At 43.2% G+C, this 22,266-nt stretch overlaps 1 protein-coding gene across 1 annotated transcript in view; it reads left to right on the top strand.

Moving 5' to 3' along the window:
* LOC109473434 overlaps positions 1 to 9,811 on the top strand; it is a 12,309-nt gene extending 2,498 nt beyond the window's left edge. The window contains exons 2-9 of the mRNA XM_019773293.1: positions 3,544 to 3,727; positions 4,547 to 4,772; positions 4,949 to 5,072; positions 5,629 to 5,720; positions 6,157 to 6,346; positions 7,001 to 7,198; positions 7,744 to 7,905; positions 8,169 to 9,811. Of these exons, the coding sequence (XP_019628852.1) occupies positions 3,544 to 3,727; positions 4,547 to 4,772; positions 4,949 to 5,072; positions 5,629 to 5,720; positions 6,157 to 6,346; positions 7,001 to 7,198; positions 7,744 to 7,905; positions 8,169 to 8,852 (1,860 nt within the window). The 3' untranslated portion in view covers positions 8,853 to 9,811. The remainder of the gene's footprint in view (positions 1 to 3,543; positions 3,728 to 4,546; positions 4,773 to 4,948; positions 5,073 to 5,628; positions 5,721 to 6,156; positions 6,347 to 7,000; positions 7,199 to 7,743; positions 7,906 to 8,168) is intronic.
* Positions 9,812 to 22,266: the final 12,455 nt, after the last annotated feature.

Raw genomic sequence — 22,266 nt, 5'->3', positions numbered from 1 at the left:
AGCAAACTGACAATGTAGCAAAACGACCTGTATTCTCTATGGATGTAATGCAAGGATTTTTGCCTGGATTACGTTTGGAAACACCGCCAGGCTCCACAAATATTGATCCTTTCGTTTATTTTCTTTGACGTCGGTGTTTACGGCTAGTCATACAGGGTTGAAATTTAAAATTAAATTAAATCGATTGAAAATAAAACGTGCATACAATTTTACTCGTCTGAAAAAAATTGCATGACTTGAAAAATAAAACATGCATTCTGAAACATGCACAGTATATTGCAAGACAAGGACATATTAAATTTTATTCACAATCCGGCGCCGTTGCAGGCAGTCGTGTGTTCCAAAGCAGGAACGCTACCGAACGCGTTAAATGATTTCGCAGCAAGAACAAATTAACATTCATTACCTGATTCAACCTTCCTTACCTGACTACATTGAATAAAGATTGTACATTGCATACATGATAAACATCAGATGTACACTACTCTTGTGATTCTATGGGACAACACTTGTAAGTTTTACCACAGGTTTTACCTTGGTTTTACACACTCTTATCATTTTCTAGTTTTGCATCACAAGCTCGCACAGTCTAAAAGATCTATTTTAGAGGCGAAGCATCAGTCGCGTACTCTCCAAGCAGAGGTTGGTGGGGAAGATCGTCACCGTTTTATATATGCCTCGTTTTTTTTTTTGTCGCCCCCCACCCAACCTCTGCCCCGAGTCGCAACCTGAAAGGCTATTAACAGCTATTTGTTACCCTATCAAACCTCACTTAACAAGTAGTGGCGACTTTACTTGGCGCGTAGGTGTGAATTACGCCCTCCCGGCCAGGGAAACCAAAATTCCAACTTCCGGCTGGCGACACGGCCTGGCGATTTTCCGTTACTCGCCTGTTTCCGTTCAACTCAGTTTGAATGTCTAACGGACGGGACCGACATGGACAGAGTCAAGCTTGTTTTCAAAGACGTCTGGGGGTTTGAGGTCCGTCCCGACCAGCTGAAAGCCGTTTTGGCGGCCTTAGAGGGCAAGGATGTTTTCGTTGGGATGGCGACAGGGAAGGGGAAGTCCCTCTGTTTTCAGAGCATCCACTATCCTAGCTTCCAACGCCATGGGTGCCTCGTTCATTCACCATACAGGACGGGCTCACAAAATTCACATGGCAAATCAGAAACTTTCCGGAATAAGAAAAATATTCGCGGGAGTTTGTCCTGGTAAACAAGTATGGCGCGAACAGAAAGATAGAATGCACCGCATCCAAACATAAAGGTAAGAAAGAAATAATGACCAGAAACACTTAAAATCTATGAATATACGTAACGGTAAAATAGAATATTTTAATATACTTTGAAGAACAAATTCATATTTTATTGTGTTGATTTTGAACCTCTATATAATAGTTATAAACGTAAACATGTTTACTCTGCTACGTTGTGATGCTGTTCGGTCAGATGGTGACATGCTAATGAGATATGCGTGGTTGACTGGATTCGTCCCGCAGCGAGCTGGACACCCTTGTAAAACTATTTCCGCTCCCAGCTCACAGATTGCGGAAAATAGGGGCACGGGGAGGGACTTCAACACATTTCTCAAAGAAGTACTCCTCCCCTTGTCCTTTCAGGTTGCGACTCGGGGCATAGGTTGGGTGGGGGGCGACAAAAAAAAACGAGGCATATATAAAACGGTGACGATCTTCCCCACCAACCTCTGCTTGGAGAGGGGCGACAAAAAAAACGAGGCATATATAAAACGGTGACGATCTTCCCCACCAACCTCTGCTTGGAGAGTATAAGAGAGCCACTACGACTCACGAGTCGGCTTGCTGACTTGGTCTTTTAAATAAGTCTTTAATAAAAGTTGTTGAAATGGTGATGCAGCAAGGAATTGTTATCAATTTCTCTAGGGTGAACCAAGATGTCTGGCCTTCGGATACTCGACAGACGGCGGAGAGCCATTCAGCCATCTGCGGATCCCGCATAGTATATGGCCGCAAACGATGAAGATTTTCAACCTTCCACCCGACATCCGGGACAAGACTGGGTTCTACTTTCTCGTAGGCTTGATTCCAGGTGATTTTTTCTGTTAATTTTTATTTACCATTCATTCATTTACCGTTAGGTTATGGCATGATTTGTACAACGATTATGAGGCAAAGAGGTATGGCTGAAGGACAATTGAAAGAGTTTTGTGTCTTTAGAAATATTTAAATTTTTTAGAGTCACATAGTAGCGTGTATGTGTGGTATGTGCTTTGTCTTGTATGGCTTCCACCGTCACTCGAAATGACATTTAATTTGCCAGGCTTGCACTATAGGGCGTATTCAGTCACGTGACCCATGCCGTAGCAACTGGTCGGTCGCCCTAGCAACGAGCAGGCTGCCGCCATCTTGTGGTACCAAATGCTGCCGCTCCATAACGGAGCCGTATGCAGCTCTCCGTAAACTTGGCAAATATTTTCTAAGCAACCCACTATCTTCCTTCAAACCCTTTTGCTTCATAATCAATGTGTTTTGCCTCGTGGCCGGATGTGGTCTGGGGCCGGTAAAGCGCACATAGATCGGATAATTTTATGATTTGCTAGTTGTAAAACTCGTCTTGTAGTATGAGTGGCGGCGTACGAAGGAACTAGTGAGCCCGCACGAAAACAAGTCAAACAAACAGATCAACCATGAAAACGATTTATCAGACAGGTGTAACGTTAGTTCTGTGACGGATTTCTATGAAACAAGACACTAACAACTACAGTATCTGTGTCCGACAGAAACCTTAACCGGCCGTACAGCCGCGGCACTCAAATCGACATGGTCGCTCCACACAGAGCTTCCCGATCACATCGTTCTTGTCAGCTAAATCTTCCTACTTATCCAGAAACTAAAATCGCTGTAGGCCTCGAGACACTGTAAGCCTTGAACTAATCTGTGTGTAAGAGTCGTTTCCATAACCAAATACACGTCAAAAGACAAAATCAATGGACTTTGTTGGCAAAACGTTGCCGACTTGGGGATGGTACCACAACATGGCGGCGCACGGGGAACAGGGGTGATGACGTCACGTGAATACGTATAGTCTATATAAGAACCCAATAAATTCGGCTAACGTTGACCCCAGTTTGTCCCTGACTACCGTTGTGGTAACATGGGCAGAGGGCTCTTGAAGACACTTTGTGTTTGTAACATATTGACAGCAGATAAGGAATTTATGTACATGTACAGTCTGTTGTACATAAAGAAGATTGCCTCACCTAACCCAGAATATAAAGTAATTACACCACTGTACTGTCTTGCCAAGGTTTGGTAGTGTTAACGTTATAGATTGCCTGGCAGTTACTTGAACAGTTCTAACAGAGCTCCAGTCTACATGTATACTAGTACTGCTTTCTCATACTACCAAATTGACACCACAATTGTAACCCATTTTTATAGACTCACTTACTATCCAAGCTAATTCAGTTGTGAGGTTGACATTTTGGATATCTACAATTAGACACTGCCCTTTCTATTTCACTGCAGGTCCAACAGCACCACATGAAATGAACCCTTTCCACCAGATGATGGTGGATGAGGTGCTACAGATGTTGACTGGGGTGGAAGTCTGGGACGCCTGGAAGAATGAGTATGTCACCATCACGGCAGATATGGTGGCCTTCGTCTTTGACTGGCCAGGGAGATGCAAGTGTACATACCACCAGGGCGCAAGAGCACCAGCAGCATGCTGTTACTGCCAACTGAAAGGTAAGTGTTTTTACTTTGCCTGCAAACACATTTTCCCTTGTATTACAAAACTGTGACTGTGTTATAGTTACTAAAACAGGGGTGCCAGAGTATACAGTGCAATTTTACGGAATACAGTGCAAGTTTACTAGTACTTGTACTTGTACTTGTTGAGGTCTCCTCGAGTCAAAGTTTACTAGTATACAGTGCAATTTTACGGAATACAGTGCAATCGTATTAGTATACAGTGCAATTTTACGGAATACAGTGCAATCTTATTAGTATACAGTGCAATTTTACGGAATACAGTGCAATCTTATTAGTATACAGTGCAATTTTACGGAATACAGTGCAATTTTACTAATGACGTTGAATCACGTGACTTGAACCCTTTCTCTTCAGCTTCAAGATGGCGGACGCCGCTAGACTCACATATTTCTGTCTTTTTCGAGCGAATTCGAAATGATCCCTGTGCAGTAACATGCCCTGTGTGTAGTATGTAGTGATTTGACTAAAGGTCTATCTACGAGAACGGTCAAAGATCGCTTGACAAACACAGAAATGCGTGAGTACGCTCCGTCAGCGGCGTCCCGGAAAACCGGGTCTATTAGTCACGTGATTCAACGTCATTAGTAAAATTGCACTGTATTCCGTAAAATTGCACTGTATACTAATGCGATTGCACTGTATTTCGTAAAATTGCACTGTATACTAATGCGATTGCACTGTATTCCGTAAAATTGCACTGTATTCCGTAAAATTGCACTGTATACTCTGGCACCCCTGTAAAACTTATATTACTTTATATTGACAAGTGCAATGCTCTGCTTTTCCACCCAGCAATCTACAACAACACCCATCGAATGACAACCTTTGGAGGAAGCAGGCAATTCTTGCCCATGGACCACCCCCTTCGACTCGACACCGACCACTTCCCCGAAAAGGAGGCAGAACATAGAGGACCACCTCCTCCTCAGGAAGATCAGACAGCCTACGGGGCAGCGGTAGAGGATCTAACTAAAAAGATTAATGAAATGAAGGCTCAGGGAACCACTGCGGGTATTCGGTACGTGCTGCAAAAATTTATCTGTCTTTGAAAATCCCAAATGGCTTATCGATTTTTCTAAATCTAAATTGGTCCTAATTTTAAAACCATTTTGATAATAGAATCCGCTGTTGGTTTGTTGATTTTGTTTGTAATTTATAATGTTTAATCAAAATCTTCTTTTGCCTTCAACATAGGGCCCTGCAGGCATCAAGGAAAACAATGATTGAAACCACGGGGAAGACAGGGAGAGAGGTCTTTGCTGATCTTCCTACCTACAGCATCGACCGCGTACACATTGACTGGATGCACACAGCTAAAGTAAGTTCAAGTTCATTCATGATTTACTGTGTCACATGGCATTGATGGGTGTTGTTCCCCCTTGCATGTCTCAAGTACATGTATATGTCAAATAAAACACTAGGACACAGGTATATACAGAACCTATTCTTCAATTGTTATTAAGACAAGGCACACAGCTTGTACAACATGGCAGCTTATATGATGCATGTCAACCATTGTCGTCTGATGAGATCAAAAGAACAAGATGACCATATTCATCACTCTGATCATTGAAATAAATTGCCTTCACTTGTATGACATACAGACCTATCCAAGAATAACAAGTAAACTAATGTACACCTGATAGTGTTCTTTTCCTGTGATTTGCATGCAGGTGAAGCTTTGCACACTTTGCAATACGTTGTTAAGTATTGCAAAGTGTGCAAAGCTTCACCTTCATGCAAATCACAGGAAAAGAACACTATCAGGTGTACATTAGTTTCATGTTGAAGTATGCACAATTTCTCTCATGTTTGCACTACAGTCATGCCAACATTATCGTAATGATTTTAACATTTAAATGATTTATTTACAGAATATCATCCATAACATCTTTGAAGTGCTAACGGGCCACAAACACAACTTCAATGAAGTGGTCAAGATGGAGAAATGGAGATTTCCCTGCAGGTGGAAACAACATCTTATTGTACATTTCATACAAGTGTATATAGAATACACCTTGTTTCATTTTAGTTACATCATACGCACCGTAGAAAACACACAGGTCTGTGTGAAATGTACCATAAACTCAGAAAATTTGGTAAATATAAACGAGACGTAATGTGTTTATGAAAATGATCAGTTTTATGCATTATTTTGATTGGAAAATCCTTTCCCCTAAAATTTTTTGGTCCCATGCACATATTTTGTTTCTGAATTACATGTATGTTCTGTAAGAGACTTGATCGAGGGTGTGGAGAATTGAATTGAGGCTCAAAATAAACTGGAGTGTGCTCCTTTATGACTAACATTAACACATGTACATGTACCCGTTTATTCTTTTGATACTTTATTGATCAATATTTAGGTGTATTGACAGCATTAATTTGTTTTGTTATATTAGATCGGACACTGTAACAGGGAATGCCAATAAAAGAGCAAGAGAGGAAGTACAGGTGTACCAGCTGAATCGGCAGGAGATGGCCATAGCAGATGAACGACTGCAATCGATCATCGTTCCTGTTGGCTATGACTTTAAAGTGAGACCCCTGTTCAGCAAACCCCTGGGAATGAAGACCATTGAGTGGATACTGGTAAGTTGTTTAATCTACACTACCATTGAGCACAACATCTAAATTTGCTATGTGCTTTTTTCCGCTTGGTATATATATGTACATGTATCCTCTAGTATCAGGCATTCTTTATTATTTTACAATATTCAGTGCAATCGGCACAGGGTGCCCCCCCCCAAAAGTATGTTGAGGGGCATCCCCCCCAACCCGGGGGCATCTCCCCCAACCCGTAGTGTATTTTCTCTAGATTGTAATGAACAGCCATCAAACAGTTCGATTTCTACCTGTTATACCACTTGTAAAATGTATTTTCCGTGCCCTGTGCTGCCATTTGTAATCTTAAGTCACACGGGAGCCATTAAAAATATTACCGCAAGTTGTAAGCTCTGATTGGTTCACCTCAGATAACATGCACTCTGATTGATTTATCAGCTGTGCATTATAATGCAGGAAATGGCGTTTGAGGGGGTTATAATTTCAAATTTTCCTGGGGGGGGGGAGCATGCCACAGGACCCACCTAGGTTGGTTGCACCGGCGCTCACTAGGGGGGAAATCTCCCCACACACACAAAATTTCCTGCCATCACCTCTGATATTTGGTCAAAAATGTAATGATGGTGCTCGTGTGTTAAATTGAGTTTGGAACTTCCCTTATGTCTGTTTGTTTTGTACCAGTTTGCCATAGATGGCATCCTTGAGTATGCGGTGAGAGGGATGCTCCCTGCAGAGCAGAGAACAACAATCTTTCGACTGTGTGCAACCCTAAAAGCACTGGGATCGCCTGTAGCAGACATGGCAACAATTGCAGATCTGGAGAAGGATGTGCATGAGACCTTTAGTCTCGTTGAAAGAAACTTGCCCCTCGCCATAAAGGTATGATAATTGTTAAAAATGCATGTTAACTTTAAGAGCTGTTTGTTTATTTTATTTTATTTCATTCACTTGGATTTTTGAGCAGTAGATAGGAAGCACTTGTTGTGCGTATGTGAATCCACTGCTCATAAAACATAATACAAATGTAAACATAGAGATGATAAGAGCTGTTTGCTGTGACATACAGTACAGGCCACAAAATACTCATGAAGTTTCGCGTGAAGTACTTATGCGAGACACAAAGCAAAGTTTAAATGTTTTTGTATAGAGAGGCTAGAAAATGTAATTTGATATCGATGTGATTGTAAGGAGTAAAAGTACACGCCTGTGGATGCGGGAGAAATGGTTGAGGCCAGTACGTCCACAGTTGTCCTTGCCAAGATACAAGCTGGAAGTAGTCTATATCTGTCTTTCCTCTCTTCATCACCCGGTTATCCTTATACAAATGTAGTTATAGTACCACTGTCACTGTAAGTCAACCACTATCTAAAGGTATCATATGTTGACTTTCTTTTAATCACGAGTTTGTCATCTTTTTTTAACAGACCTTGATGGTGCACTTGCCCCACCACATGGCCCCCATCATCAAACAGTATGGACCACTGACCAGCCTTTGGATGATGCCATACGAAAGATATATGCAGTTCGTACTAAGGCGTATGACCAACAAAAGTCATCCAACGAAATCAGCAAGGGAAGCATACAAGGTAAATAGTCCAGACTTAATTTGTGTAATTATTGTGGTATGCAAGAACCTATCAATTAAATTCAAATATAGTTGTTTGTCATTCTTGATCTCATATTACTTTTTGAACCAAGATTTTTTTGAGTGGTCAAATAGTCCTATGCTTTGTGTTCTTTATTTATATTTTGTCATTTTTGATTGGGTCAGGACATAAAGGATTATTGTACCAATGATTTAGTTTGAGCCAGACAGAAAGGAACTACAACTATTGACATTGTTTTACAGGTCCACAGTCTCTGCAACATCCTTCAGCTTGCGGGGAAGATGCCCACCACTGGACCTGACCCCCTAGAGGATACCAGCGAGCTCCCTTGTGAGAAGAATGAAGAGGACGAGGACGACGACAAGGAAGAAGGGGTTGAGGTAGAAGACGTGGAGGAGAATGAAGTAGGAGTAGATGTGGCCAGTGCTAAGCTGGGACACCTGAAGGGGACCATACCCCCTTCAGAGGAGTTTGTGCTGGTAGAGACAGATGAGCTGTACTTAAGCAGTCATCTGTCAGAAGTAAACGCAACTTCCACAAATGCTAGAAAAGTAGTTAAGTACCTAGCAGCTTCCTCGCGCCATCCCATTACAAACCGTCTGTTAGAGTATAGGTGCGAGGAGCTGGAGACGAGAAGAAAGGCGAGGAGAATTTCCTCTATTGTAGGCATAAAGCTAGGAGATGTGCGTTACTTTGGACGAATCCAGTACTTCCTCCTAGTTAATGACATGTACGAAATGGCGTACATCAGGTGGTATGGAACAGGGGAGAAGGATGGAGAAACAGGGTTGTGGATGGTTGAAATGGGTTCGGTGGATTGGATCAACCCATTCCAGCACTTCCACAAAATCAGCAAGCCCCTGGTTCATGCCCTCGAGGGGAGAACCCTGTTCATCCTTGACCTACATTCATATGACCTGGCATGAGGAAACCATCGTATATCCAGTATTGTACAAAATTGTATGTCCCCCGCGTTCCAGGCTTGGCGGTATATAAAAGACAGTCTGGTTGGGAAGAGGCCTGACATCCCCTTCCCATAAAAACGCCCTGTATGTCTCCGCGTTCCAGGCTTGGCGGTATAAAAATGACAGTCTGGTTAGGAAGGGGTCTGACACCCCCCTCCTGTAAAAACGCCCTGTATGTCCCCCGCGTTCCAGGCTTGGCGGTATAAAAATGACAGTCTGGTTAGGAAGGGGTCTGACACCCCCCTCCTGTAAAAACGCCCTGTATGTCCCCCGCGTTCCATGGCTTTTCTTCTTTGTACTTCACTCTTCTTGTACTGCATTTAAAGTTTATGCTTTGATATGCTGACCAGTTGTTAGAAGGGTCGAAACCTCCTTAATGTGTAGAATTTGTGTTTTCTGATGATGTTGTAAATGATATTTTAGTGGCAAAAGTAAGGACTGTTGCAATTATTCATCATGTTTGTAGATAATATGTTGTTACTTGCACATGGTTATACAGTGCAACAGTATAGAATGATATGCCTATTGTATTAATTTGTACATTGTAACTGTATAGATTGATATGCCTGTTGTTACAGTTGGATATACATGTACAGTGTAACTGTATAGATTGATATGCCTGTTGTTATTTGCACATGGATATACATGTACAGTGTAACTGTATAGATTGATATGCCCGTTGTTATTTGCACATGGATATACAATGTGTATAGAATGATATGCCTGTTTTATGTCGATTACTTTAATGTATAAAAAAAGAAATTCAAGAAACAAGAAAAATGCCAAATTATGTGAACTGTAGTATTGGTATTTCATTCCGAGCATAGATATAATACAACTCTTTCAAAACAATCGTATAATGTCCTTGAAAATGTCCTTAAATTATCATGCATGCCAGTCATCACTTGCAAAATGGGAAATTGCCATGAATACTACAGTCTGGAGCATTGTAACGTTGCACGCAATACACATCCTGCTTCCCTTCCCAGACAGTACTGTCCAACAGCCCTTCACACCCCTGCAGGGTGCCAGGTAACATCTCACCTGGGCCAGCGGCACCCCTCTCGGGAAGTTTTCACACTAGGTGGAGGGAGGGCGATTAGCGAACAATGGGCAAAATCTGGGAAACTTGAGGTCAAAGGTGGTTGCTATGTGTTGCTAGGGGAGCCAACACCCACTTCGCTGGGGGTATTCAAATTGACTTAACCACACAGAGTTTTTGCAACCTGGTATAGCGGTATCCTGTAAGATACCCATGGAAAACAGAAGAAAATATTACATTTGATATGATTTATGTAATAATCATCAAGAAATGCAATTTTCTTCCGTTTCCCATGGGTGCTTTTTGGTGCATTTGGGGTTTTCTGATGCACAAGATGTATAATATCACCAATCAACAGAGTTTGTAGAAAAGCACTTTAGTTTGGTGAAGTTTGAGCACCATTTTTGAAGCTGGTGCCTGTCCAGGGGTTTACGGATGTGGTCTCTAATAAACTTTCAATGACTTCAGGCTGGATATTATCGACAGTAATGATACGGGCCTGTAGTTGGAGAGATCTTTTTTGTTTCCCTTTGTACAGCTCTCTAATGCTGTCCCGAAGACAACCCTCATAGACAACTGTGTCGCGATGTATGTAAACATTTCTTGCTGCTACAGCACATCGTACTCGTTATATCCTGTAGTCAAATGATATAAACAGTGCCTCCCAATACACGTATACATGCTGAGAACAGAGAAGGGAAAATGTTGAGAATCGTTTTCGGCATTTTCTCTAAAATATCAACATTAATCGTCGTCTTGAATTAAAGCGACATGATATGAAATTACATGAGAATTGTGTTGACTCGTATACTGTACATGTCTTCATGTCTCTCCTGCCCCTTGCGTCGTCTCGCACAAGTTTCGCGTGACTTTTCAACACGAGTTGTTTAGGTCCATTCAACTTCAGATGGCTAAAGGTTACTAGTATTTGAAACCTAAGAACCGGTACCCTCTGTAGTTTGTCAGGTCTAACAGGTGGTAGACCTGTGCCGTGCTATATTGCCGGCTTTAATTTGGGGCGAGGTTTCATAGGCCCGAAAGAATCCAATGATGGTATTTCCCATAGAAAACAACGGTACAAACATAGAAACACAAACTATACATACAACATCTTATATACATTTTGAAAAAAAAAAGAATTTCTGTACTGACAATCTGACCTCAGAAGACATTGTATTATGGTGTTGTTGGCCATGTCTGCTACGTTTTTCTGAAAACGTAAGGTGACCGGCCGAGGGAGTACGTCACTCGCACGGTTGCGCAAGGTGTAAGTACGTGGTCTGCACGCCACAATTGGCCGTGAGCGGCTGCGTGTATCGTTCGTTGCGCAAGTGGTGAGTGCTTACAACCTCCGATCTCTATACGATTGATACGTTACCGCGTAAAGGCCGTACCTACACGTGCGGCGTACGTACGGTTTCCTTACTCGCACGTTACAAGTGCGCTCAGGTGCGATGAACCATCTGATTCTTCCCTCCTGCCACCTTCCTCACTAGCCACCCTGTCGTCTTCCCGTTTCTTTGGGTCTTGTCTGGTTATAGTTGCAGGTGTCTTCTTCTGTGCCTTCTTGCGCATCTTCGAGACGGGTTGGCAGTCGTCCGTCAGTTGTCCGTGCGGAGCACCTAGTACGGTGCACGCGTGTTCTGCCTAGTCATTGAGCAGGTGAACTTGGCAGTGTGGAGTAAACACGGAACACGCAACCAATATGCGCGGCACGCACGTGCTACGTGCGCTGTCCGTACAGCAATTTAACGTGAGAACATTTCACGGAGTAAGTGCGCTGTACGCTCATAGTCTGTACGGGGCACGCGCGTCGCCGGTACTCGCACGGTTTCAAAATTCAAACACAAATGTCAAACATGGCCGATGTACAATCAAATCACAGATTCAGTGTAATTTAAGATGACTAAAAGTTATTTCACTGTAGTATGAAAACAGTGTCAGTTGTGCTATAACAGGTGGTCCATTTGGTGCCGTGCTATAATATCGATATCCCCAGCATAAAGCTGAGCGGCCGGTGGATTCATAGGTCTGAAAGCGTCCGAGAACGTTAAAGTAAATACAATTCACTAATGGCGCGGAGTGTTATTCTTCAGTTGTACGACCGGCGCCAGACGTTTGAAAATGAGGATATAAAGCGAAAACTATTTTCAACATGTCCTTCTTCAAGTGAACTTACCCTACTAGGCATGTCACACTACTTTTCTGTGGAATTGGAGATTGTTTGGGAAATAAGTTTCTCCTCCGATGAGCAGGAGAAAACATGGGAAAGTGTATCTCTTAATTCAGCAGCAAACATTTTTACCATTCTTGGAAATATTCCTGCTATTCTTGGCATTGAGGTGTTTCAGAATTTCGTAAACCTCCATTGCATGCATACTAGGTGGTGTAGAAGGAAAATAGGGTACAGTAGTTCTATAGATTAGGCACGGAAGTTGATGAACAATTTCTGAGAAGTGACAATCAATCGCAGAGGTACTGGGGGTACTGGAAGACTAGCAGTAATACATCTAGGAGTTCTTACTTATACTGTGAATCTTAAGGCTACAAACATAACCCTAGCGCTAACCGTAACCCTAGGCCTGCGGCACTGCCCTAACCCTAGGTGTATGCGAGTAGGCTCTCCAAGAGAAAAATGTTCAGAACCGGTATAGGGCTGTTTCCACACTTTCGAACGTTTCTTTTCGTTTTCACGGAAAGAAAAGACTTGTCATCACTTGTGAAATGTGTTTGCATAAGTGATTTCATGACTTTTAAGACGAAATCAACCTAACCGTAACCCTAGGTCTGCGGTATACGTACTGCCCTAACCCTAGGTGTATGCGAGTAGGCTCTCCAAGATGAAATTGTTCAGAACCGGTATAGGGCTGTTTCCACACTTTCGAACGTTTCTTATCATTTTCACGGAAAGAAAAGACTTGTCATCACTTGTGAAATGTGTTTGCATAAGTGATTTCATGACTTTTAAGATAAAATCAACCTAACCGTAACCCTAGGTCTGCGGTACTGCCCTAACCCTAGGTGTATGCGAGTAGGCTCTCCAAGATGAAATTGTTCAGAACCGGTATAGGGCTGTTTCCACACTTTCGAACGTTTCTTATCATTTTCACGGAAAGAAAAGACTTGTCATCACTTGTGAAATGTGTTTGCATAAGTGATTTCATGACGTTTAAGACACTTTTGAACTTACGAAATCAACCTAACCGTAACCCTAGGTCTGCGGTACTGCCCTAACCCTAGGTGTATGCGAGTAGGCTCTCCAAGAGAAAAATGTTCAGAACCGGTATAGGGCTGTTTCCACACTGCAGGTAGGTCCAAGCCTGCAACCGTGTATCAGGTGCTGGATGGTCTGGGGATCCTGTCCACAGCTGCAAGTTGTACTGGTGGTCTTGCCCCACCGTGCCAGGTTGTCCCCAGTCCTGGCCACCTTTGCCCTTGCCCGGTTCAGGGCGACCCAGTCCCTTCTGTACATGTCGGTCCCTGGGGGCAGTGTTTCGCTTGGGGGAGGGAGTGCCCTGCTGTTACTTGGGTGACTCTCCTTCCACAGCTCTATCCTGAGGGTCGCTGGTGCCATTCACCCGAGGCCTTGGGCCGTCATGAAGCTGCGGCGAGACTTCAGACGTCGGCCGTATAGCCCTTACCTGGGTTTATGCGAGTAGGCATAGACTAGAATTTTTCAAAATTTCGATATTGGCGGATTAGCCCAACATGAGTATCATTGAATTTGCCGGTCACAGAAATGTGCAATTTTGATGGAAAAAAGTTTTGGGGACACCCAGGACAAAACATTTCGGGTTTTGTGATAAAATGTGTTCATTTTACAGCAGTTTCTATGTATCTAGCTAGGATATCTACATTTTTAACCGTAGCATATGTACATTTTTTACATTAACAAAACGAATGATGTTTTACGTGATTATCAGACAATTCCATTGCAATATTTGCCCTAATTCTTAAAACATATCTTCGCATGCTACACTTTTGATGCTTATCGCTAGAGGGCTTTCTAATGATTTTTTTTCCAATTAACGTTAAAAATCAATAAAACGGTGTACACAATGGGTCAACGTCTTATACCAAAGTTGTATAGTATTGTAGGCTACCCTTGTTCAAAATTGAGTGTACGTGTATTGATTTTAACAGCATCTATGTCGCTCTAAGGTGTTACAAGTATCAACGATAGGCCTAAATCTGCGCCTGTCCATAGTTTAAGACAGGTGCATGCCCTGTATCTTCACAGGGGATGGAAGACGAGTAGATGACAAGTCTTTTCTTTCCGTGAAAACGAAAAGAAACGTTCGAAAGTGTGGAAACAGCCCTATACCGGTTCTGAACATTTTTTTCTTGGAGAGCCTACTCGCATACACCTAGGGTTAGGGCAGTACCGCAGACCTAGGGTTACGGTTAGGTTGATTTCGTAAGTTCAAAAGTGTCTTAAACGTCATGAAATCACTTATGCAAACACATTTCACAAGTGATGACAAGTCTTTTCTTTCCGTGAAAATGATAAGAAACGTTCGAAAGTGTGGAAACAGCCCTATACCGGTTCTGAACATTTTTTTCTTGGAGAGCCTACTCGCATACACCTAGGGTTAGGGCAGTGCCGCAGGCCTAGGGTTACGGTTAGCGCTAGGTTAACGCCAATTGTGGCGTGCAGACCACGTACTTACACCTTGCGCAACCGTGCGAGTGACGTACTCCCTCGGCCGGTCACCTTACGTTTTCAGAAAAACGTAGCAGACGTGGCCAACAACACCATAATACAATGTCTTCTGAGGTCAGATTGTCAGTACAGAAATTCTTTTTTTTTTCAAAATGTATATAAGATGTTGTATGTATAGTTTGTGTTTCTATGTTTGTACCGTTGTTTTCTATGGGCTATCATTGGATGCTTTCGGGCCTATGAAACCTCGCCTCAAATTAAAGCCGGAAATATAGCACGGCACAGATCTACCACCTGTTAGAGCTGACAAACTACAGAGGGTACCGGTTCTTGGGTTTAAATACTAGTAACCTTTAGCCATCTGAAGATGACAATGGACCTAAACAACTCGTGTTGAAAAGTCACGCGAAACTTGGGCGAGACGACGCAAGGGGCAGGAGGGACATGAAGGCATCCGAAGTACATTCTAAACGTTAATTGATTTCCGTCGGTAATTGCACATCTGGACGAAATGGACACTCAATTCAAATTTTACGGTGAATTGAAATAAGCGCAGCCGTTCAAAACAACGTACAATATACATTTTCTATTACACTGCCCTTTATACAATCAGCAAAGAGTCACCCTACTCAGCAATCTTCAGAATTTGGTAGGCTTTGATTTTGATTTTCACAACATGTCTGAACAATTTTTATGTAATATTTTACTTAGAGGATTACCTGATTTACACTCTGATACAAACTGTAATATCTTGCCACTTACTCAAACTTATATTATTGATACCAAACGGTTTGTACTAGATTGATTTACTACATAGCCTACCAATCGATTTACTACATAGCCTACCAATCATGTCTTTTTACTATTCAATGACCCATTCCCACCCATTTGCTGCTCTGTTTTTTTGTTATGTACGAGGGGTGTTCAAAAAGTTCTCGGCCCCACCTAGAAAACGTCAGGGCAGTAAATTTTTTCTCACACTATTTGTTAATATAGGCCTCTTTAACTGCAATGCACTTGGTCCTGTGATGTTCCAGCTTTATTTTCCCCTTGTGGAAGAAGGTTGCATCTGGAGCCCCCAGATAAGCCTATACCGCATAGATGACGTCATCATTACCATCAAAATGTTGACCACGTAAGTGGAACTTGAGTTTAGGAAACAGGTAGAAGTCCAAGGGTGCTAGGTCAGGTGAATTGGAAGGGTGGGGTTAGACTGCAAACCCAAATTCGTTTGCTGCTGTCGCTGACCCCTGTGCTGTGTGGACAGGTGTATTGTCAGCACGCCAGCTCGGAGCTTTCCTGTCCTTTTCTCTTTGATCGTCGCCCTCAAATGTCGTAATTCTGTTGAATAGTACTCCCCATTGATGCTTTAACCCCTTCACATGTAGTCAACCATGATTACTTCCTTACTGTCCCAGAAAACAGAGGAAAATTCCTGTTATAGGACGAAACTCGCTAAAACTTCTTGGGGGGCCGGATAAAATTCTTCATCCATTGTTTGCTCTGTTGTTTTGATTCGGGGTGAAAGTGGTGAACCCAGCTCATCTTGGGTGAAAAGCGTTTTGAGGAAATTGCATGGTTTGGACTGAATTCGTTCCTTTAAATGTCAAGCCTGTTTAACTGCTGATGTTCAGAAAACATTCGAGGCACCCACCATGCAGACAGTTTGTTCATCCCCAGGATGTTCGACAAAATATTGTGAACAGAGTCATAACACAGGCCAAAGAACCTGCTACATGTTGGCCAGTCTCACATCTGTCATTCACTATCATGTGATGGATGGCCTCAACTGGATTGTCCGTGGTGCTGATTTGTGGCATCCTCACATATGTTCGTCTTTTGTGCTCTCCTTGCCGCGCTTGTTTGCTAGTAACCCCATTCTTTATATTTGAATAAGAAGGGGAGTCATCACCAAGTGTCTTGACCATGTCTTCATGGAAGTCCTTAGGAGACATCCTTTTTATCGATACACTTGATCACAGCACACGCTTCTTTTGCGGCCATTTTGTGATTTGCCCTCACCCACCCCATTTTGACGGGGCGTCACGTGCTCATTAATGAATATAAAAAGTTGAATTTTGGTGTGCAGTGATGTAAGACGTCATAGTATACAGCCATACCAAAGAATAGGAGTTTGACCTTTATTTTCTAGGTGAGGCCGAGAACTTTTTGAACACCCCTCGTACTGTTATTGTATTCTATGTTTGGTGGCGAGACTAAAATTAGCTATAGCTAGAGTACCTCATTACCATGTTTTGTATTGTCTATGTTGAATCTCCAAATAAAGAAATATATACAAGTCAACACAATTCTCATGTAATTAAAATCATGTCGCTAATTCAAGACGACGATTAATTTTGATATTTTAGAGAAAATGCCGAAAACGATTCTCAACATTTTCCCTCAGCATGTACATGTATTGGGAGGCACTCCTGGTACTGTTTATATCATTTGACTACAGGATATAAGGAGTACGATGTGCTATAGCAGCAAGAAATGTTTACTTACATCGCGACACAGATGTCTATGAGGTTTGTCTTAGGGACAGCATTAGAGAGCTGTACAAAGGGAAACAAAAAAGATCTCTCCAACTACACACACACAGGCCCGTATCATTACTGCCGATAATATCGTGGAAAGTTAATAAGCGACGTGGTCGCTGGAAATAACTCGGTTTTCGGTTGATCCCGTCAACCTTCGTCAGATGTGTGATGCAATCGCTGATCACTTTCCGGAAGTTCGAAGCGTGATGACATCAGTAGTAGGGGTGCTTCGAAAAACTGGTTTTCATTGATCGTAAGTTTCAGGGCAAGGACCCCTGATTTTCTGTCCTGCGCACTGTGTGGGACCGAGGACATTATACACAGACATTTCTGTATAATGTCCTTGATGGGACAAATCACCCTACACTTCTGTTCTTTCTGGGTTTTGCTTTGGATGCCATTACACATGTTACAGCTGTCGTAACGTCCGAGTTGGTTTTAAACAAGTTTTTATGCCGTGTGTACATAAGATTCCCTGTAGGGCTTGTGATAGAAATACCACCAGTCCCCTGTTTTGCCGCGTGGGAGGGTTCGGATTGTGGTAGTGGTTGCCCTGTGTACAGCCCACTTAGGGTAGCCACAGATTAAGTAATGTGTTCTTTCTCTGATTGTCCTGGGAGTCGGTGATAATGGTGTCGGCTCTATGGAATGATGTACGAATAACACCCGATTTGTGCTCTAGTGGGTGATTAGAACTGGTTGGTTGGTTTGAATAAATGTTTAAGTTGTAGGCACGTCGGACACCACAATGCGTCACTGTACTCATTTTCAAATATATTTAATATCCTCTCTCTCAACTATTTTAGTAATGCGTTTAGGTGCGAAGGCTGATTTTGTCTTTCCACCGCCTACTAGACAAACATTCCACGTGTGGACACTGCGATGTGACAGGGACTCCAGCTTGCATTGCTGAACCTCCCCCTCGAGAATCGACCCTAATTAATACAGTCCCTGACGTCTCGAAACTAGCGATAAGACCGTTTGGAGTGTACCATTATGCTCCTCATGCGGGGAATTATGTGTATCTCATTTTCTACATATGATGGTTTGTTTCTAATGATAGTGAACAATAACGTTTTTATTACAGTCAACATCCAAAACAATCTTTCTACTAACAATACCTCTACACTACAATATGTAATGTACAAGCTTGGTACATGTCTGTATTTCATTTTCACAACTTCCAACCAAGGGCACGACGACATGATGCGTTGCCCTCACTTGGGGCAAGCTCACACCACACATGTTACTGGTTAGAGTTTGGCGCGAAACCAGCACACAACTGCATCAGAGCTGCGTGAAGTTGTGGACCACGCGAGGTTGTGATATGGCCGAGAAAGATCCTGTAATTGTTCACTACTCTACGACCGGAGAACTGCTGCAACGGCCGGTGGATATCTTCACTCACGAAGAAACAGGACGGTGGGGGCTCAGCCTTGTAGAACTTAGGGCAGATTCTAGAGTACAACCTAGTCATTGCGAGATAATCATATCTCTGTACACAACAGGAGAGGGAGGGCACTTCTACTGTCCGTTTCCACGCTGCACAGCCAGATCGACAGCTCGCTACAAAATTGCTGAACATTTACGGACGACGCACACCGGACCCCATTTCTGTCCTGTCTGTGGAATACTTTACGCGAAATTGCCGGGTCTGAAACGACACATGACAAGAAAAGGGCACAGCGCTAATGAAGACGCCTCGGTCGTCCAGATGTGGCGGGAAAAAGCTGTGAAGGATTTCCTTATGTCGACCTGCGATGTTTTCGGAGCTGAAATGTAGACGCGATTTTCATGTAGAATGTTTTACAAGCGACAGAACAGTGAGCAAGAAGAGCAAGACAAACCCGTCGTGGCCAGTCGTGTTTCCTGTCATATTTTCCGGATCCGTAAGTACATGTACTAGTATTTTTTTTTCTCGAATCCCGCAAATATACCCGCTCTTGACATGTACCTGTATCACAAGCAAAGCCAACAACAGAATATCTGAATTATAAGATATAGGAAAGGGCACTGCAAACTAAATTATCGCCGTTTGAGACTACTTGTGAGCGCAAAACTTCCAGAAAACCTCCCAGTGTGTCTTTGGTAAACAACATTAGGCTCTAGGTCATCTGCCACCAATTAACACATACGCGCTATTATAAAACGGAGAGGATCGTACAAATGTAGAAGGAAAGCTCCCCACGGCGCCTTTGCAAATTTCCGTCTCGTAAACGGTCGTCGCCTTTCCGAACGGTCGTCGCCTTTTCTCAGAACGGTCGTCGCCTTTCGGAGCGGTCGTCGCCATTTCCGATCGACCGAACTTCAGTTCCGAATATCCGCGACATGTTCGGGACTTCCCCGAGTTCTTTGAATGTGTGAAATCACACTTCCTGAAGATAACATCGCGACCGAAGACGGGCCAGAACTTGGCTAGGTGGATTGAAGTTGCGTGGGTGCTAGTACCACATTATAAGTTCCGGGGGTTGAATTATCTAGGTTAGAACTAGGTTAGTGTTTGAGAAATTCTCGATTGGAACGGGAAGGGTTTGGGTAACTCTGAACTCGAATGTCTCTGGGTATTTATTTTTCTTGTATGTGAACATGTCCTCTCCCTTTTTTCTTTGTTTCCTTTTGAAATGCGAATAAACATTATTTGAAAAAAAACCCCTCTGAACTAGAACGTTTGTAGGTTTTCATACATTGCTGAATTTGAAACGGGGGCGAGAAAAACTCCACATGTATTTTTGGAACAGCCCATTGTGCGAGCATGTAATTTATGAATGCTGCAGGATGGTCTGACTCAGAAACATTCATTCGGAAGCACCATCACACATGCAGGCATTTACTCTGACCAAGGACATTATGTCCTGACTGACTGACTCACAACTCCACCACAGCCGGGTTTTATTTTGTTGTCTCAGTGCTTGCCCAGCATAGCAGGCCATTTCACACTTGTCACCAGCATGGCATTGATGTGCTACCCAGTGAATGTGTCGTATTTACATACAGTGCAGTGGTGAATGTGTCAAGTATTAACATTCAGCAAGGTAACAAAACATAGACATTTCGGGATGAAAATAGCTTTACAAGTTTGTCAAAATTCCTGTCAAAGTAAGACATTGTCCCCCTTCTAAAACAGCAGGTCCTTTATTAATCCTACATGAATTTTACATAAACGAAAGGAATACATACCACAGACAGGGATTGAGAAATATAGCACAGGGACGGAATCTATGTTTGTTTTTGGTTGAAGATTCATTTGTCATTTGTATAAACGGCATTATATGAACCCTTCTTCAGTTTGTTGGCGAAGGGAAACAAGAATAGGCTGGAGAAGATCCAGGCCTAGGATCGTATGCTGATCTTATAAAATCAGCAGCTGAGGAGACAAGTTACTTTTCTGGCCCGCCTACGGTCGCCATGTTATGGACTGAGTGCGATTCACACATTCCAAGAACTCCGGCCGGGAAGTCCCGAACATGCCGCGGATATTCGGAAGTTCGGTCGATCGGAAATGGCGACGACCGCTCCGAAAGGCGACGACCGTTCTGAAAAAAGGCGACGACCGTTCGGAAAGGCGACGACCGTTTACGAGACGGAAATTTGCGGCGCCTTTCAGTAGATTTTCTTGGGTATCGCCATGGAGGTTAAAAAAACTACCGGGATTGAACACAGAGTTCACATGCTTCCAAAGATTAATGAGTTGTTCCAAAACAAGAGAACTTGAGAAAGTTTTAACGCAGCAGCTTGTGTGATCCCGCGGCCCTAGGTACCGCCTGTTGGGCACGACAAGATTTGGCGCGAAATGGCACTTGGTGACAACATGTGCTGCTCGAGTACTCTCCAAGCAGAGGTTGGTGGGGAAGATCGTCACCGTTTTATATATGCCTCGTTTTTTTTTTGTCGCCCCCCACCCAACCCAGCTCGAGTCTGTAGGCTTCGGTCCTGGCGTATTGACACTCCCGGAGTGGATGTAATTTTTTTGTCTTAAAAATTTTGTCTTTTTTTCTTTCCGTGGACTTCACATGACGTTTGCATATAATTATCCATATTTAGAAAACGAGTTGTCCCGGTGTTTCCTTGCTTCATTTGAATGCATTATATGTCACTTGAAGTGATTTTTATTTCAGTTAATGTAGTAAAACAGCGCTACAGAACCATTGTATTATTTGTTCCGTACGTAGCGCAAACGGGAGCAGAGTCAAGCAAAAAAAGGATTCGCACCGCCGTGTTTGTAAACAAACCAAATAAATTGCGCGGCAGCCGTGACGTTTTCTTGGCCGAGTCCATTTATCAAACCGCGGTTCGGTTCCATAAAGTCTATGAATGTCGCAAAAAAGGTCAACCCAAAACTTCTTTGGGGTTCTCCTTTGGAATTGGGAACGACTTACTTACTTGTACTTTTCACAGTGTACGTAGGAACGACGGCGCTTGCTTGGAAAATGGGATAGCATTTTCCACCGCCATGGTTTTGAAATGTGGTCGTCGATTGACCTTTGACTCGGCTTACCGCGAGATGCAGCGGGTGATAAATCAACATGTCCGCCGCTAGCGGGCCGCGCTGATAGCGACCAGGCACGGCGCGGCGGCGGCTCTAGCGGCAGGCAGCTCGGGTTTCACAGCCGAGCTCGGATCTTTGCAAGAAGTTTATTTGTTGTTGACATATAAACTTCTTGACTGGATGCTACCGCGCAGCGCGTACGTAGCAGCGCATCGGCAGAATGATCTGCAGCGCAAAACTCGTTTCTTTGTTCAAACAACTTTATGGACACAATATACGCAACAGATCTATCGTAGAAAGTAGATAACTTTTGAAACAGTTAACAAATTGCCGTTTGCTGTGACGACTAGTATCTTCAGGCCTCCAGTTACCTACGAACAGAGTCTCCCATGTGCATATGTGTTACAACCTACCTAATTAGCAAACACAGTAGGACTTCACGGTCGATTAAACAGTCACGCCCCCATCTCGGGGCATTGGGTCCACTACACATGGCAGAATATGACACCCGGCATATGTCGCTGAAATGACGCGTTTTCCTGGCGGGCGGTGCCATTATCTTATCTGGCATCGGTACCCCGGTAGTTAGTCGCAAAATAGACGCACCTGCCTTAGCAGGCGGCCCCTATGTATATGAAATG

The sequence above is a fragment of the Branchiostoma belcheri genome, unplaced genomic scaffold (assembly GCF_001625305.1).
Source record: "Branchiostoma belcheri isolate BF01 breed outbred unplaced genomic scaffold, Haploidv18h27 scaffold3, whole genome shotgun sequence".
NCBI lineage: Eukaryota > Metazoa > Chordata > Leptocardii > Amphioxiformes > Branchiostomatidae > Branchiostoma > Branchiostoma belcheri.
This window is presented reverse-complemented; position numbering and strand designations above follow the sequence as displayed.